The 16,967-nt window shown below is 40.1% G+C and overlaps 1 protein-coding gene and 1 long non-coding RNA gene across 3 annotated transcripts in view; both read right to left on the bottom strand.

Annotated features, from left to right (window-relative positions):
- Positions 1-668: 668 nt before the first annotated feature.
- Positions 669-2,323, bottom strand: LOC136764096 (uncharacterized). The gene is made up of 3 exons (XR_010821133.1): positions 2,213-2,323; positions 1,500-2,102; positions 669-1,156 (listed from the first exon to the last, which is right to left on the bottom strand). It is a non-coding gene; the product is annotated as an uncharacterized LOC136764096 (long non-coding RNA).
- Positions 2,324-6,645: 4,322 nt separating this feature from the next.
- fhip1aa (FHF complex subunit HOOK interacting protein 1Aa) overlaps positions 6,646-16,967 on the bottom strand; it is a 62,255-nt gene continuing 51,933 nt past the window's right edge. For both annotated transcript variants that reach the window (XM_066718463.1, XM_066718464.1), the window contains 6 exons: positions 15,025-15,104; positions 14,503-14,705; positions 13,048-14,115; positions 9,322-9,500; positions 8,688-8,808; positions 6,646-7,758 (listed from right to left, as the gene is read on the bottom strand). In XM_066718463.1, the coding sequence (XP_066574560.1) occupies positions 7,523-7,758; positions 8,688-8,808; positions 9,322-9,500; positions 13,048-14,115; positions 14,503-14,705; positions 15,025-15,104 (1,887 nt within the window). In that variant the 3' untranslated portion in view covers positions 6,646-7,522. The remainder of the gene's footprint in view (positions 7,759-8,687; positions 8,809-9,321; positions 9,501-13,047; positions 14,116-14,502; positions 14,706-15,024; positions 15,105-16,967) is intronic.

The raw sequence follows: 16,967 nt of genomic DNA, 5'->3' as shown, positions 1-16,967 counted from the left end.
GGGGGATGTTTTCTTGGCACACTTTAGGCCCCTTAGTGCCAATTGGGCATCGTTTAAATGCCACGGCCTACCTGAGCATTGTTTCTGACCGTGTCCATCCCTTTATGACCACCATGTACCCATCCTCTGATGGCTACTTCCAGCAGGATAATGCACCATGTCACAAAGGTCGAATCATTTCAAATTGGTTTCTTGAACATGACAATGAGTTCACTGTACTAAACTGGCCCCCACAGTCACCAGATCTCAACCCAATAGAGCATCTTTGGGATGTGGTGGAACGGGAGCTTCGTGCCCTGGATGTGCATCCCACAAATCTCCATCAACTGCAAGATGCTATCCTATCAATATGGGCCAACATTTCTAAAGAATGCTTTCAGCACCTTGTTGAATCAATGCCACGTAGAATTAAGGCAGTTCTGAAGGCGAAAGGGGGTCAAACACAGTATTAGTATGGTGTTCCTAATAATCCTTTAGGAGGGTGTATATTACTACCTACCTACATACATTCAGAAGAAAGAAAATCACATTATGAATAATACAGTTCTATATTTCCCTCTCTCTCTCCAATATCTTATTCACCCATTGTAGCAGAGTTAAGTGATGACATCACTGAGCACATACATTATCTGTCCCTCCCTCCCTCCCTCTATTACTCTCACCTGATTGGCAGATCAGCGATGACATCACAGAGTTTTTATATGCTCACTTAGTCAGTCAGTCTGTTAGTCAGGCTGGCTATCTGGTTCGCTTGCTGGCACACAGGTCTGTGCTGCATTTTTCAACCCAAGAACAGTAGGGTGTGAGTACTGCCTCCTCCCTCCCTCAATTCAGTTCAATTCAATTAAATTCAATTAAACTTTCAATTAGCAGTGTGGCTACTGCTACCTATCTATATTCCTACCTATCTACATACATACAAAAGAAAACAAATCACATTATGAATAATACAGTTCTATGTTTGCCTTTCTCTCTCTACATTCTCATTCTCCCATTGTAGACGAGCCAGCGATGACATCATAGAGCACATGCATGCTCTCTCCCTTCCTCCCTCACTCTCTCTCACCTGATTGGCAGATGAGCGATGACATCACAGTGAGCAGCATTTGTATGTCATTCAGTCAGTCAGGCTGGCTGGCTTGCTGGCAAGTCTGTGCTGCATTTTTCAACCAAAGAATGAAAGGGAGTTCAAAGCATCTCTTCCTTCCCTCAGATCAATTCAATTCAATTCAATTCAATTCAAATCAATTCAAATCAATTCAATTCAATTAAAGAGATCTTATTGGCATAACTTACAGTCAGAAGTGTGGCCAGTGCTACCTACCTAAATGCCCACTAACCAACATACATAATAAAGAATACAAAATCAGAATATTAATAATACAGTTCTATATATCGTTCACTATCTACACATTCTCATTCTCCCGTTGTAGTCGAGTGAACAATGATATCACAGAGCTCATACATGCTCTGTCACTCCCTCTCTCTATCACTCTCACCTGATTGGCAGATCAGCGATGAAATCACAGTGACCAGTATTTGTATACTCAGGCAGTCAGTCTGTCAGGCTGGCTGGTTGGCTGGCTTGCTGGCAGGTCTGTGCTGCATTTCTCAACCAAAGAATGAAAGGGGGTGTACAGAGTCTCCTCCCTCACACAATTCAATACAATTAAATTCAATCAAAGAGAGTGTATTGGCATGACTTAGAATCAGCAGTGTGGCCACTGCTACCTACCTACCTACAAACATAATATAGAAAACAATTTTGAATATGAATAATGCTACTCTATGTTTCCTTCTCTCTCTCCAATATCTCATTCACCCATTGTAACAGAGTAAGTGGTGACATCACAGAGCACATACATGCTCTGTCCCTCCCTCCTTCTGTTATTATTATTATTATTATTATTATTATTATTATTATTATTATTATTATTATTTCTTGGCAGACATAGAAATAAAAATTATGTTACTCTCACCTGACTTACAGATCAGCAATAACATCACACTAACCAGGTTTTATATGCTCACTTAGTCAGTCAGTCTGTCAGGTTGTCTGGCAAGCTGGTTGGCTGGCTGGCTTGCTGGCACACAGGTCTGTGCTGCATTTTTCAACCCAAGAACAGTAGGGTGTGAGTACTGCCTCCTCCCTCCCTCAATTCAGTTCAATTCAATTCAATTCAATTCAAGAGAGATTATTGGCATAACTTACAATCAGCATTGTGGCTACAATTACCTCCCTACATAATGAACTGCATACATACACAATAGAGACCAAGAAAATAAGAAGATGTATAATGCAATTCTATATATCAGTCTTTCTCCACATTCTCATTCTCCCATTGTAGCCGAGCCAGCGATGACATCATAGAGCACATGCATGCTCTCTCCCTTCCTCCCTCACTCTCTCTCACCTGATTGGCAGATGAGCGATGACATCACAGTGAGCAGCATTTGTATGCTCAAGCAGTCAGTCAGTGAGTCAGTCTGTCAGGCTGGTTGACTGGCTGGCTAGCAGGTCTGTGCTGCATTTTTCAACCAAATGATGAAAGGGAGTGCAGAACATCTCTTCTTTCCCTCAATTCAATTCAATTCAATTCAAGAGAGATTATTGGCATGATTTACAATCAGCAGTGTTGCTACTGCTACCTACCTATATTACTACCTACCTACATACATACAAGAGAAAAAAATCACATTATGAATAATACAATTCCAGCTCCATTCAAGAGATATTATTGTCACAACCTACAATCAAGAAATTCTTCTATTCTACTCACCTCCCCCAACAAAATGAAGTGGATTTTATAGAGACAGGGAGCCAGTCATGGTGGGGACAGCAAGCCAGCTGTTCTACCGGTATTTCCCCTCCCCCTGGGTCGGGGGAGGCACAGGGCAGCTCGGGGCAGATCTTCACTTCCCAGTGTGGCGTCACATATTATTAAGAAGAGCTGAAGGTTTTGTTGTTTACAAGTGTTTATTGGTGGTATTAGCCAGGAGAATTATACATACACTTTGCTGCCTTTGGCTTGAATCAATAATTGTACATTCATTAAGTTTAGTTTAATATCTAATTCTGCTTATTAACATGCTCTCATAAAAAATATGCTTTGAAAAAGTCTTTACCTTATCTAAAAACTTCAGTAGTCTAGTATAAAAACACCCCCTCCCAAAAAAACAAACCAAAAAAAACATGCATAACACATTGTTAACTGAGAAACGGGCAATGAAGAAAAAGCAGAAGGCATTTTCTTGAGCAAGAAGTGTGTTTATTGGATACATTTTTGTGGTTTCAGAGACATTATTGATATCAGAGATGTACAGAAGTTCAGGTCACCAGTTTCTAATGCATATTATAGCAACGGCCATTGGAAAGGGAGCATAAATAATAATTTGAAGGGAATTAAACATTGCTACACTAAAGTACCTGTTGCTAGGTAGTGCAAAATGTGGTAAATATATATATTATATTAAAAACAAATGCTGTTGTTTGCACAGCCATCCATTTCTTCCAGAAACCTTCCTCAGAGCTGTTCCATTATTAGTTGAAAAGGATACCAAATAATAATAATAATAATAATAATAATAACAACAACAAATGGCTTATTACAAGATTTTATGATTGCATTAATCATTTAGCACAGTTTTTTCTCCAGCACCAAACAACAAGGTTAGAGCTGATGGCACCAGTATTAATACAACTGTGCTCAAATTGATCAACAGTATGGTGCTGATAGTAGGCAACGGAAGAATAAAAGAGGTGACTGATCAAAAAGGAGGTGACTGAATATTATAAAGGAAAAACAAACATTTCCCAATACAAACATGTAGCTAAATATATTTTCCTTTAAAACATTCAATGGACCTCATAATAATAATTCACAAAATCAAGGCGACTAATGTGACCTTCTGGAATGTCTTTGCCAATGATTTTACATATCTGTTAGTCTGATATGATTTTGTGAAATACTAACATTTACAGCCCGTTAAACTGCTTCAGTATATAAATGAAATTCCAGTCCATCAAGGCAGACCCCCACCAATACCAGACTTAAGGGAATTAACACATAACATTTGATCAACATGATCATCAATGTTCTTATTTAGTAGTATAATTTTAAGTATTTGTTTCTGTGAAAAATAAAATCAACATAAGTCATTTTGATTGGTTTCTTTAAAATACTAAAACATTTAAATACCCTTCCCCATCTTTGAAATTAAATATCGTAAACTCTCCCCAATAATATGTATATTTTGCATAGGATTTTTCATTTTTCTACAAATATACATGTGCAAATAGTACTAAAATAAGGCTTACGCATAAATCATGAAACCCCAAATGCATTCAATATCGTACAGACCAACCCAAATAAACTTCCATGGAGGCTTTCTTAGCCTTCTTAAAGCCAATTACAGGCCATCCAAATCACCATTAGTTAGATTTAAGGCATTTAAGGCAGTTTGAATTGCCCACTTAGTTCCGCATATTTACTCTCAACTGAGATTTCCAAGTACATTTTACATGGCAGGGTTCAGTTTACTTATACTTGCACAACAGATCCCCTCTCTTTTTACATGCAGGCTCATTAGTAAACTGCAAGATTTGTTTTAAGTACTCAGAAACATGAATGCATTGAGAAATGGTGTCCTCAAAGGACACATGCATTAAAATATGTGCAAATAATCATACTTTTGCTGATAAATGACAGCTTGAGTTCTTATGTCCTTTATCGGATGGACTACATTTCCAGCTGTTTGGACCCAACAACCATGTTTGCTTGACTTGTGTTTTTCATCACTCAGACTTGGAGTACAATTGCAACAGACTACAAGCATGCATATGTTTTTTGCAGTAATATCAGTGCCAATAGATGTTGTGAAGCAGTGGCTCTGGGAAAGGCGAGAATCACCTTAATAACAAGCAAGGCAGCCTCTCTCACTATATCAATTATGTATCAAATGCAGCACTTTCAAAATCTTTTGAAGATCAAAGACAACCTGGGGTCAACATCTAACTTTTACAGGCATCTTTCACATATTCATCCAATTTGGTAAGTTAGGTCTGGAGTCATATAATTTAATTTGTCATTAACTCCATGTACTCTGATTAGAAAACGAAACCTATTTATTTGAATGAAGGATGTTATTGTGTCATGATGCAGATTTGAAATAAGTAGCTTGACATATTAAATCTGACTGATTTTAACATTGTAGCTAAACACTTTTCTGAAAATGTTGTTATAATTCTGATTCACTGCATTGTTTGTCTGATGTTATATTATAAGCCAAACCTTGTAACATGTTCAAGTGAACAAACTTTCTCTGGATTTAATAAAGCTTTATGGTTCATTGTGACATAAAGTTTTTATCTATTCAGCTGTAAAACAAATTGTGACCCCTGTGACTTAAATCACATTCTTTATATTATTGCCATTGTTAATCTTATGATCATTGGTGCTGGTAGTAGCATTTGCATTTGTTTGATATTGTTTACCTCCAATGACTCATGACTCAGACTCGCATCCCAAGGACTTATGGATACTTCATAAGTCATCCCCTCTTTGAAATGCCAAAAGGCAATAGGTACAAAAGAAATATAAATCACTATTATAATTTGTATTTGGTGCATTATACACACACCTAAAGGATTATTAGGAACACCTGTTCAATTTCTCATTAATGCAATTATCTAACCAACCAATCACATGGCAGTTGCTTCAATGCATTTAGGGGTGTGGTCCTGGTGAAGACAATCTCCTGAACTCCAAACTGAATGTCTGAATGGGAAAGAAAGGTGATTTAAGCAATTTTGAGCGTGGCATGGTTGTTGGTGCCAGACGGGCCGGTCTGAGTATTTCACAATCTGCTCAGTTACTGGGATTTTCACACACAACCATTTCTAGGGTTTACAAAGAATGGTGTGAAAAGGGAAAAATATCCAGTATGCGGCAGTCCTGTGGGCGAAAATGCCTTGTTGATGCTAGAGGTCAGAGGAGAATGGGCCGACTGATTCAAGCTGATAGAAGAGCAACTTTGACTGAAATAACCACTCGTTACAACCGAGGTATGCAGCAAAGCATTTGTGAAGCCACAACACATACAACCTTGAGGCGGATGGGCTACAACAGCAGAAGACCCCACCGGGTACCACTCATCTCCACTACAAATAGGAAAAAGGGGCTACAATTTGCACAAGCTCACCAAAATTGCACAGTTGAAGACTGGAAAAATGTTGCCTGGTCTGATGAGTCTCGATTTCTGTTGAGACATTCAGATGGTAGAGTCAGAATTTGGCGTAAACAGAATGAGAACATGGATCCATCATGCCTTGTTACCACTGTGCAGGCTGGTGGTGGTGGTGTAATGGTGTGGGGGATGTTTTCTTGGCACACTTTAGGCCCCTTAGTGCCAATTGGGCATCGTTTAAATGCCACGGCCTACCTGAGCATTGTTTCTGACCATGTCCATCCCTTTATGACCACCATGTACCCATCCTCTGATGGCTACTTGCAGCAGGATAATGCACCATGTCACAAAGGTCGAATCATTTCAAATTGGTTTCTTGAACATGACAATGAGTTCACTGTACTAAACTGGCCCCCACAGTCACCAGATCTCAACCCAATAGAGCATCTTTGGGATGTGGTGGAACGGGAGCTTCGTGCCCTGGATGTGCATCCCACAAATCTCCATCAACTGCAAGATGCTATCCTATCAATATGGGCCAACATTTCTAAAGAATGCTTTCAGCACTTTGTTGAATCAATGCCACGTAGAATTAAGGCAGTTCTGAAGGCGAAAGGGGGTCAAACACAGTATTAGTATGGTGTTCCTAATAATCCTTTAGGTGAGTGTATGTTGATAGACAGTATATGGGTACCACCAGTAGTGTAAGGCCACAAAAGTAGAAGAAAGATAAGTAAGTCCTTATTGTGCAGGTGACCATAGATGCAGAGGAATACAAAGATATTTTTCCTGAAGACAACTGATACTATAGACTAGAATAGAGTTTATACACCACAGGGCTAAACTTTCTATGCTCCTGTCTTTCTTCCAAACATTGGCTGGTAAATTTGTAGCTGAAATCCAGCTGGAATATTACATTGTGCAGGACTATTGAACAGGCTTCAGCATCAAGGCCATGAGTTTCAGTATTTTTAAGCAATGTCTCCACAAAGCAAGCTCTCCTTAGAAGGAAGTACATGAAATACTATACCTTTGCACACCATTCTAAGAAGGCTTCCAAGTTATTATGCTTATAGTGGAATTTAAGAAGTGTTTATGACATATGTACATACAGAATCCGTACAAAATAAAAGAGTGATTACAGGTTACAAACAAAACATTAGCCTCCAGTAAATCCCTATCCCCCCCTTAGAGAAAAAAAGGTTTACATCCACCAAAAGAGGTAACTTCATCAAGTAGTGCCAGGAACGAGATACAAAATATTTTTTTCAGAGTCTACCAAAAACAGTAAAATGTCCAGAAAAGTAAAGTAAGAAAACCAAATGCACATAAAAGTCTACTCCTCCATTGGTACATGTGATAAAATTGAATGTTCCTGTGCAATGGCTGCAAGTTCTTTGAGAAATTCTGTGAACAGAACAGTGGCAAACACAACATTCCTTTCCTGGGGGGGGATCTTGGGATAGGGAGTTACTTGCTTTATCTTGCTGCTTAGTACCACCTGAGCTCTTCTTTCTTCATGATCATGAGGCCACTGTCCATTATGTGCACCAAGGGGATCCTCAAGCATGCCTACAAGAAAGGGTGATGCAGAAAGCATTCTTGTTACAAGAGGGGGGTGTATACTGAAAGTGATACATTCCTTATGAAGGATGGTAGGGTAGAATCACGTCAGCATTGTTAAATATAAACAATATTAATGTAATATAAAAGTATTTGACTGACTGTCCCTTTTTCAATGTAAATGAAGATTACTCAGTGTCTGTTTAATAATCTACAACTGTGTGTCTTGTCCACCCTGACTATTCACACCTGTAGCCTACAGCCCAATTATATGGTCAGCTTGCTTCCAGACCCCATATTAAAAGATAATTATTTGCTTTTAATCACTGGTTAATTTTCAAGAAGCAGTACCAGTCCCAGACTACTGGGAGGAGGCCTCAAAGATTCCTAGTATAATACATTATAAACACATGGCCCCCTTTGTCTGTAGAAAGAAAGAAAAGCAATACCAATGGTATATATTATCCTTAAAGAGCAAAGAGGAGGGTTCTGAAAAACAAGGGTATAATTACCACTTGTTACTTGAGCTGTTTAAGTAAGGTACTGTTATTTATTCTTAATAGACTTTAAAAGTCTAATGCAATCACTGTCAAGATATACTTTTGCATTTAATTGCATTCATTTCACATTTGCATTCTGTGTCCCTGAAGTGCTACCTGTCTGACATCACTTGACGGGTAGAGAAACAACCTGCTGTCCAGTGTGATTGAAGCAACTTAACGTGTCAAATTCTCCAGAAGCTGTGATGTCAGAGAGTAGAGTCAAGAACACAAAAATGTTGACATCTTGTTTGCTTCAAGAAACCCCAAACAACCTCTATTTTCTATTTGATTCCTACTTCTCTACAGTCTATATATCTTTATTAAAATGTATTGCAAATGAAGCAGAATACATGAAACACAAACTATTCTAGAGGAAATAAGTCAAATTAAGCTAACCTCTGCTAATTAGAGCATCCTCTTGAGAAAGCAGGAACTCCTGAGCATCTGTCACTAGCTCTGGGAAGTCTTTCTTTGTGGATGCATTCTGCTCAATTTGATTCTTCACAGATGCAAGTACCTGAGGATTAAAGAGCACAGTCTAGAGCACCAGCAAGAAAAGGTATCATGTTTCTTCATGTGAAATCATTTGTACATCTTCCATGGGTCAAGTAAGCTACATATCAAACTAAGTTTATGGCACCACCCATGTAGTAACTGTCCACAGTTGCAGAATAACATAATACAGAGTTACATTTCCATCAAGGAGGCCAACAAGACCAAGACAAGAGGCTAAGCATGGGGGTGAAGAAACGACAGTATTGCAATAGCAGTCTTTACTGTTTATATCATGGCTGAGGGGATTCCTTTAGGAACTACTGCGTCACACATTTTAATTATGTATTATTTATAATTCAGTTTAATGACTGAAACACATCACAATAGAAAATGTGTGTAAACCTTCAGTTATAATGATAGAAAAAGGTCTTAAGATATTCCTTTGCAGCTTCAAGGGGAAGTTTGATATGTACTTAAAAGCTTAAACATACCAAAGTATGATTTACATTGACAGGTTCTGGAGGGATGAGAGTACCTGGTAGAGTGAGCGAACACTGGGCTGGAAGACCATGTTGGTGTTCAGTAAGAAGGAGCGCAGCAGGGGTTGTGGGTAGGCAGCCAGCTGGGCAACAATGCCTGTGAGCAGCAGGTTGACATGTAGAGAATTTTCCAGCATGTTTTCCAGCCGGGACAGGAGCACACTGATAAACGGCCCTGCAGCAGAACAGCAAACAGTCAGGGGGCAACTCAGGCCACTAGTTAGCTTGAGGCCTTAAGAGAGTATGACAGAAGAGTAATGAATTCTGAACAGTATTCTGCTTTTACTCAGCTAGATCATTTTTGGAAAGTTACAATGGATTGCATAAGGATTTTTTCACATTTTGTTATCTTACAATCTGGAATGAAAATGTATTTATTTTGGATTGTCCCCCTTTGATTAACACCACAAAGACAAAACCTTGAAGGTGCAAAATATGTTTATATTGTGAAACAAACGTTAATTAAACATGAAAAACTGAAATGTGTTAGTTGCATAAGTATTCACCCCCTGAGTCAATACTTGGTAGAAACACCTTTGGCAGCAATTACAGCTGTGAGTGCTTATTGGTAAATCTCTTCCTGCTTTACACATTTGGTTCCTGTAATGTTTGCCCATTCTTCTTGGCAAAATTGCTCAAGCTCTCTGAAATTGGATGGACACCGTTGGTTTACAGCAACAAATTCTCAATTGGACTGAGGTCTGGGCTTTGCCTGGGCTATTCTAGGACACTCAGCTTCTTGTTTTTAAACCATTCTAGTGTAGCCTTGGCTGTACAGTGAGGGAAAAAAGTATTTGATCCCCTGCTGATTTTGTACGTTTGCCCACTGACAAAGAAATGATCAGTCTATAATTTTAATGGTAGGTGTATTTTAACAGTGAGAGACAGAATAACAACAAAACAATCCAGAAAAACGCATTTCAATTTGATTGAATTTGCATGTTAATGAGGGAAATAAGTATTTGATCCCCTATCAATCAGCAAGATTTCTGGCTCCCAGGTGTCTTTTATACAGGTAACGAGCTGAGATTAGGAGCACTCTCTTAAAGGGACTGCTCCTAATCTCAGCTCGTTACCTGTATAAAAGACACCTGTCCACAGAAGCAATCAATCAATCAGATTCCAAACTCTCCACCATGGCCAAGACCAAAGAGCTGTCCAAGGATGTGCGGGACAAGATTGTAGACCTACACAAGGCTGGAATGGGCTACAAGACCATCGCCAAGCAGCTTGGTGAGAAGGTGACAACAGTTGGTGCGATTATTCACAAATGGAAGAAACACAAAATAACTGTCAGTCTCCCTCGGTCTGGGGCTCCATGCAAGATCTCACCTCGTGGAGTTTCAATGATCATGAGAACGGTGAGGAATCAGCACAGAACTACACGGGAGGATCTTGTTAATGATCTCAAGGCAGCTGGGACCATAGTCACCAAGAAAACAATTGGTAACACACTACGCCGTGAAGGACTGAAATCCTGCAGCGCCCGCAAGGTCCCCCTGCTCAAGAAAGCACATGTACAGGCCCGTCTGAAGTTTGCCAATGAACATCTGAATGATTCAGAGGAGAACGGGGTGAAAGTGTTGTGGTCAGATGAGACCAAAATCAAGCTCTTTGGCATCAACTCAACTCGCCGTGTTTGGAGGAGGAGGAATGACCCCAAGAACACCATCCCCACCGTCAAACATGGGGGTGGAAACATTATGCTTTGGGGGTGTTTTTCTGCTAAGGGGACAGGACAACTGCACCACATCAAAGGGACGATGGACGGGGCCATGTACCGTCAAATCTTGGGTGAGAATCTCCTTCCTTGAAAATGGGTCGTGGATGGGTAATCCAGCATGACAATGACCCAAAGCACACAGCCAAGGCAACAAAGGAGTGGCTCAAGAAGAAGCACATTAAGGTCCTGGAGTGGCCTAGCCAGTCTCCAGACCTTAATCCCATAGAAAATATGTGGAGGGAGCTGAAGGTTCGAGTTGCCAAACGTCAGCCTCGAAACCTTAATGACTTGGAGAGGATCTGCAAAGAGGGGGGGGGGACAAAATCCCTCCTGAGATGTGTGCAAACCTGGTGGCCAACTACAAGAAACGTCTGACCTCTGTGATTGCCAAGAAGGGTTGCTGATTGATAGGGGATCAAATACTTATTTCCCTCATTAACATGCAAATCAATTTATAACTTTTTTGAAATGCGTTTTTCTGATTTTTTTTTTGTTATTCTGTCTCTCACTATTAAAATACACCTACCATTAAAATTATAGATCATTTCTTTGTCAGTGGGCAAATGTACAAAATCCAGCAGGGGATCAAATACTTTTTTCCCCTCACTGTATGTTTAGGATCATGGTCTTGGTGAAAGGTAAACCTCCACCACAGTCCAAGGTCTCTTGTAGACTGAAGCAGGTTCATCATATAGGATTTTCCTATATTTGGCTCCATCCATCTTGCCCTCAATCCTGACATGTTTCCCAGTCCTTGCCGATAAAAAGCTTCCCCATAACGCCACCATGCTTCACAGTAGTGATGGTATTACATGGGGGATGTGCAGTGTTTGGTTTGCACCAGACATAACACTTTACATGTATGCCATATAGTTCAATTTTTGTTCCAAAGTTTGGGATATTTTTTTATAGCTTTTCCAGAACTTCATATTCGAAAGCTCCTTGGTCTTCGTGGTATGGTTGTTTGGATATATTCTCTGACATACTTTGGGGCCTTCCAGAAACAGGTGTGTTTAATCTTATATGATGTGACAATTTAATTGGACACAGGTTGACTCTAGTCAACTAATGATGTGACTCATTAAGGCAATTAGCTGCACCACAGCTTATCATAGCAAAGGGGGTGAATACTTATACAATCGAGACATTTAATTGTTTTATTTGAAGTTCATTTTCCCAACATAGACATTATGTAATACTATGTGTAGATCAGTGGAAGAAAATCACAATTAAATCAATTTTAGTTCCAGATTGTAACACTACAAAATGTCCAAAAGTCCTTGAGGGGTGAATACTTATACAATCCATTGTATATCCCTGGCATAAAACAATCAGGTGGAGACAGTTTCACAACACACATGGGCAACACATTTACACAATACTGTATTTAAATATTAATTTGTGAAGCATATAAAGAAGCCAGCTTAGATATAGCTGTAAAACAAGACCCTGTTAAGTGTTGATAAAGTGATGCGAAACAAGAAACCACATTTTCTTTTTTTTATTGTGTCCCAAGTCTTGCAGGGGTATACTAAATTACTTTTTCTTTAAAAAACTAAAACACTAACACTTGAAAAACTGCATGCATATTTAAGATTAATAATTCTCCAGCTTAATTATTATTATTAGTATTATTTCAATGTTTTCACTACTTAAACTGCACAAGTCTACATGTATCTAGATTAAGGAGACTAAATGTATGTGTTCTATAGTGTATTTAAATATTGTTATGCACTTAAATTATTAATATTTGTTTTTCTGTTATTATTACCTGAATAATACCTGGGTACTGAGGTAATATACAAATACCTCAGGCATGCAGTAATTATGATCAGATTCAAATTTTCTTTCGATTTCCTCATGGCTTGTTCAGGCCATGCCCTTTGTATTACTCTACACCATATCTTTGAAACAGTGTGCAGAGGAGGTTAATAAATATCTGTAAAAGAACAACACTAGGTCATACTTACAGGACCACAAACTATATTATATATCTTACCAGTAAAAGGGACATCATGGATCCTGTTTACACTGTTAGAATACCCTGCACGATTCTTTGACCCAAATGGTGAAGGTGTCTTTTCTGGCTCTGGTGTATCAGAAAAGGAGCTGAAATCCACTTCGTCCTCCTCCACAGGGGTGACTGGACTCACAAACTCTCTTTGCCCCTTGGCTGGGCTTCCAGACTCCACTCCTAGTGTCTTAATCAGCTCATCATACTGGGATATTAAGTCATCTCCATCCAGACTAAGTGCATGCAGGTTGGAGTTGTGGTCTGGCCCACAGCGTTTGAGGTCATCTTGCACTTTGATGCTCTTTTCCATCACATTTCCCTCTGAGCTCAGGTTGGAATTCATTTTGTTATCCTCCTCCATCATGTCATGCTGCGCTGAGGAGTTTAGCCCATTGCTAAAGGCCAATGCATGTGGCTCTTGTTGCTGCTCTTGCTCTTGTCGTTTTCGCATGGTGCTTGGGGCGGTTGCTATAGCTCCTACTTTCCCAGTTCTCACTGGACTGCGCTCTACTGCATCTTGGGCATCCTTTTGGGCAATGAGGTTGTATACCATGACATCATCTTGAAAGTCTGACTCTTCAATGTAGGACCCCTTAATGAGCATAATAGCATTCTTCCTCATTTCCTGGATGTGCTTGGGAGGTTCCAAGGGGACTCCTGGCTCCTTGATCCCCGAGTCCCTCTGGGGGAATATTTCATCACCATCAGGGGACAAGACTGTGTCATAGCTGTCATCCCACTCCAGCTCCAGCTGGTTGGTCCTCTCCCCAGTGGTGCTTAGATCTGAAACTGCCCGGCTGCTTCGTGTCCTCTGAGGCTGTGCTAGAGGCTGCTGCTTTCCTGATTCCTCCACTGAGCCTGGCTGGTAATACTCAGGAGGAGGGTTTTCCCCATCATAAGGAGCAGACCAGACACGGCACGCCCTGATGCAGTTCATGATGCCACTGCGGGCATCATATAGGTAGTGCAAGTAACTGACATCCATGACTGTCTCAGAACCCATAATGTAAGCAAAGCCTTGACATTCAGAGTTTGAAAATAGATTTTCTGAATCTTAAAAAAGACACAAACATTGATAAATTGTAATTATATATTATATGTGCAAAGCCCAGGCAGACACAATGCAGAATAATGTTCATTATGTAACATGAGCTTTATGACGACAAATACATTTGTTGATTTCTCTAGATTCTCTAACATTGGAATAAGGAACACTATGAAATGCAAATCAGATGAGCAATTTGGATACAATCAGGCTTAATCGCATATTCTCCAGTCTGCAGACATCAATGTGCAACACATGCTGCCAAAAATCATCCATTTATGATCCACTGCTACTCAAAACTCACTATTGAAAACATTCATTGAGGTTTTAAAAAAACACCTCTATTGCTGCACACACACACACACACACACACACACACATATATTCATTCCTACCCTTGGTGCCAGTGTGTGACATGTCCATGCCCTTTGACCAAAGGATGGAGTCTAGCTGTTGCTTCCGGGGCAGCAGGCTGATCTCTGGGGAGCAGCAGGAGGGAGTAAGAGCCAGGATCTTTGCAGCAGATGCAGAGTAGCAATCCCTCTCCCTCACCACCCTGCGCTGGCTCAGCATCATGTGAGTACAGGGGATCAGGTACCTTGACAAAGAAGCCTTAATTAGTCATCTGACAAACCACATGAGTAGCTTTATATGAATGGGAATAAAAATAAAGTCATAACATTTACAGAATTTTCACCATCTACTAAACTAAATGCAAACTAAAAGACTGTATCTTCCAGAGATTTTTCAGAGGCAGCATCCTGATAAATCCAGCACTAATATGTACATAACAAACAGCAGAGAACAGCCAAGAGATGTGATAAAATAAATGCAGTTTCCCGTTTTCTTTAGCAGGTATAGCCTAGTAGTTGGCTAACATTAAGTGTTATGAAGTTAAGAAAGTGGTGTATAATCACCTCAAGATCAGCTGTAACATCACATCCTCACAGTATAAACCGATCAAAGTCCTGAACAATGCAAGAGACACAGTGCCGAGCTGGAACAGAAAGATAATGAAGTTGGAAACATACTGCCTCAGGCTTGCACTGAAGAAATGTATATTTTCACAAATGTTTAAAACAGTTATCCTTCACTCAAAATTTTCTTATAAGTCTTTTTGGAACTAGAGGCTGTCAGACCAGAATAATTGTTTTATAGCAAAACGTGTAGGGATACTCATGATTTAGGAAAAATGTTGATGTTTCAACTGTCACACAGGGATACATACATAGTGATAAGAGCCCTAACTTCTTGTACAAATCTAATTGTATGCATACATGTAGACTGAGAACGAGCTAATGTGAAGAAAACAGAGAGCACTGATATGGGGAGATACATCTATATCAGGACAAATATCTCTTTCTATTTTATAGTATAGGTGTTATTAAAATTGTTTAATTCATCTGAAAAACCTCACTAGAGAGGGTCCAGGAATGATCAGGATTCCAAATGTATTTGCTACACAGACTAAAAAATTGGTGAATCTCTTAAATCTCTGAAACCGGTGACTTGAAAAATGTTAACAAAGTTGACAAAGGAACTGTGCCTTCGGGCTAAACCAAATGAAAGCTTGAAAGCAGCTATTGTTCAAGTAATTTACTTGTCTTGCATAATGCTAAAATAGAATTATGCAAATGTGAAATATGCAAATGTGATCCAGCTACAGTAATTTGACAGATAGTCTAAATAGCCTACATAGAACAGTGTGATCCCTATATACACTATTTTTTTTTAAAGCAAAACAAATCTAAATTTGGGTTTTAAAACACTTACTATCTAACTCCATTAACTATCTGTTGTAAAGACTATAAAGAATATACACTGCAGAATAAAATACCTTTCTTCTCACAATCTGTATATACACTGCTCAATTTAAGGGAACACTTAAATCACACATTGGATCTTGATGAACAAAATATATTAAAGATCAAAATCTTTACTATACATTGTGTAATTCGTTGAGAACAAAATGACGTAACAACAGTCAATGGAAACCAAAATCACCAACCGATTGAGGGCAAGATTCAAACTCACACCGAAAATCAAAGTAAACAATTGAAATCACAGGCTGTTCCAACTAGCGTGAATTTCATCACAGCAACTCATAATGTGACTCAGTGTGTGTGGCCCCCACGTGCCTGTATGCACTCCCGACAACGTCAGGGCATGCTCCTGATGAGACGGCGGATGGTGTCCTGGAGGATCTCCCCCCAGACCTGGATCATGGCATCAGTGAGCTCCTGGACAGTCTGTGGCACTACTTGGCAGCGTCGGATGCACTGATACATAATGTCCCAAAGGTCCTCAATTGGATTCAGGTCTGGGGAACATGAGGGCCAGTCAATGGCATCAATGCCTTCGTCATCCAGGAACTGCCTGCACACTCTGGCCACATGAGGCTGAGCATTGTCCTGTACCAGGAGGAACCCAGGGTCCACTGCACCAGCATAAGGTCTGACGATGGGTCTGAGGATTTCATCCCAGTACCTAACAGCAGTCAGGGTACCGTTGGCTAGCATGTGGAGGTCTGTGCGACCCTCCAAGGATATGCCTCCCCAGACCATCACTGACCCACCACCAAACCGGTCATGCTGGATGATGTTGCAGGCAGCATGACATTCACCACAGCGTCTCCAGACTCTTTTACGTCTGTCACATGTGCTCAGTGTGAACCTGCTCTCATCTGTGAAGAGAACGGGGTGCCAATGGCGGACATGCCAATTCAGGTGTTCTCTGGCGAATGCCAATCGAGCTGCATGGTGCTGGGCTGTGAGCAAAGGTCCTACTAGAGGACATAGGGCCCTCATGCCACCCTCATGGAGTCTGTTTCTGAGAGTTTGGTCAGAAACATGCACACCAG

This window comes from Amia ocellicauda, chromosome 12, assembly GCF_036373705.1.
Source record: "Amia ocellicauda isolate fAmiCal2 chromosome 12, fAmiCal2.hap1, whole genome shotgun sequence".
NCBI classification, from domain to species: Eukaryota; Metazoa; Chordata; class Actinopteri; order Amiiformes; family Amiidae; genus Amia; species Amia ocellicauda.
Note: the sequence above shows the minus strand (reverse complement) of the source record. Positions and strands in the feature narration are given on the sequence as shown.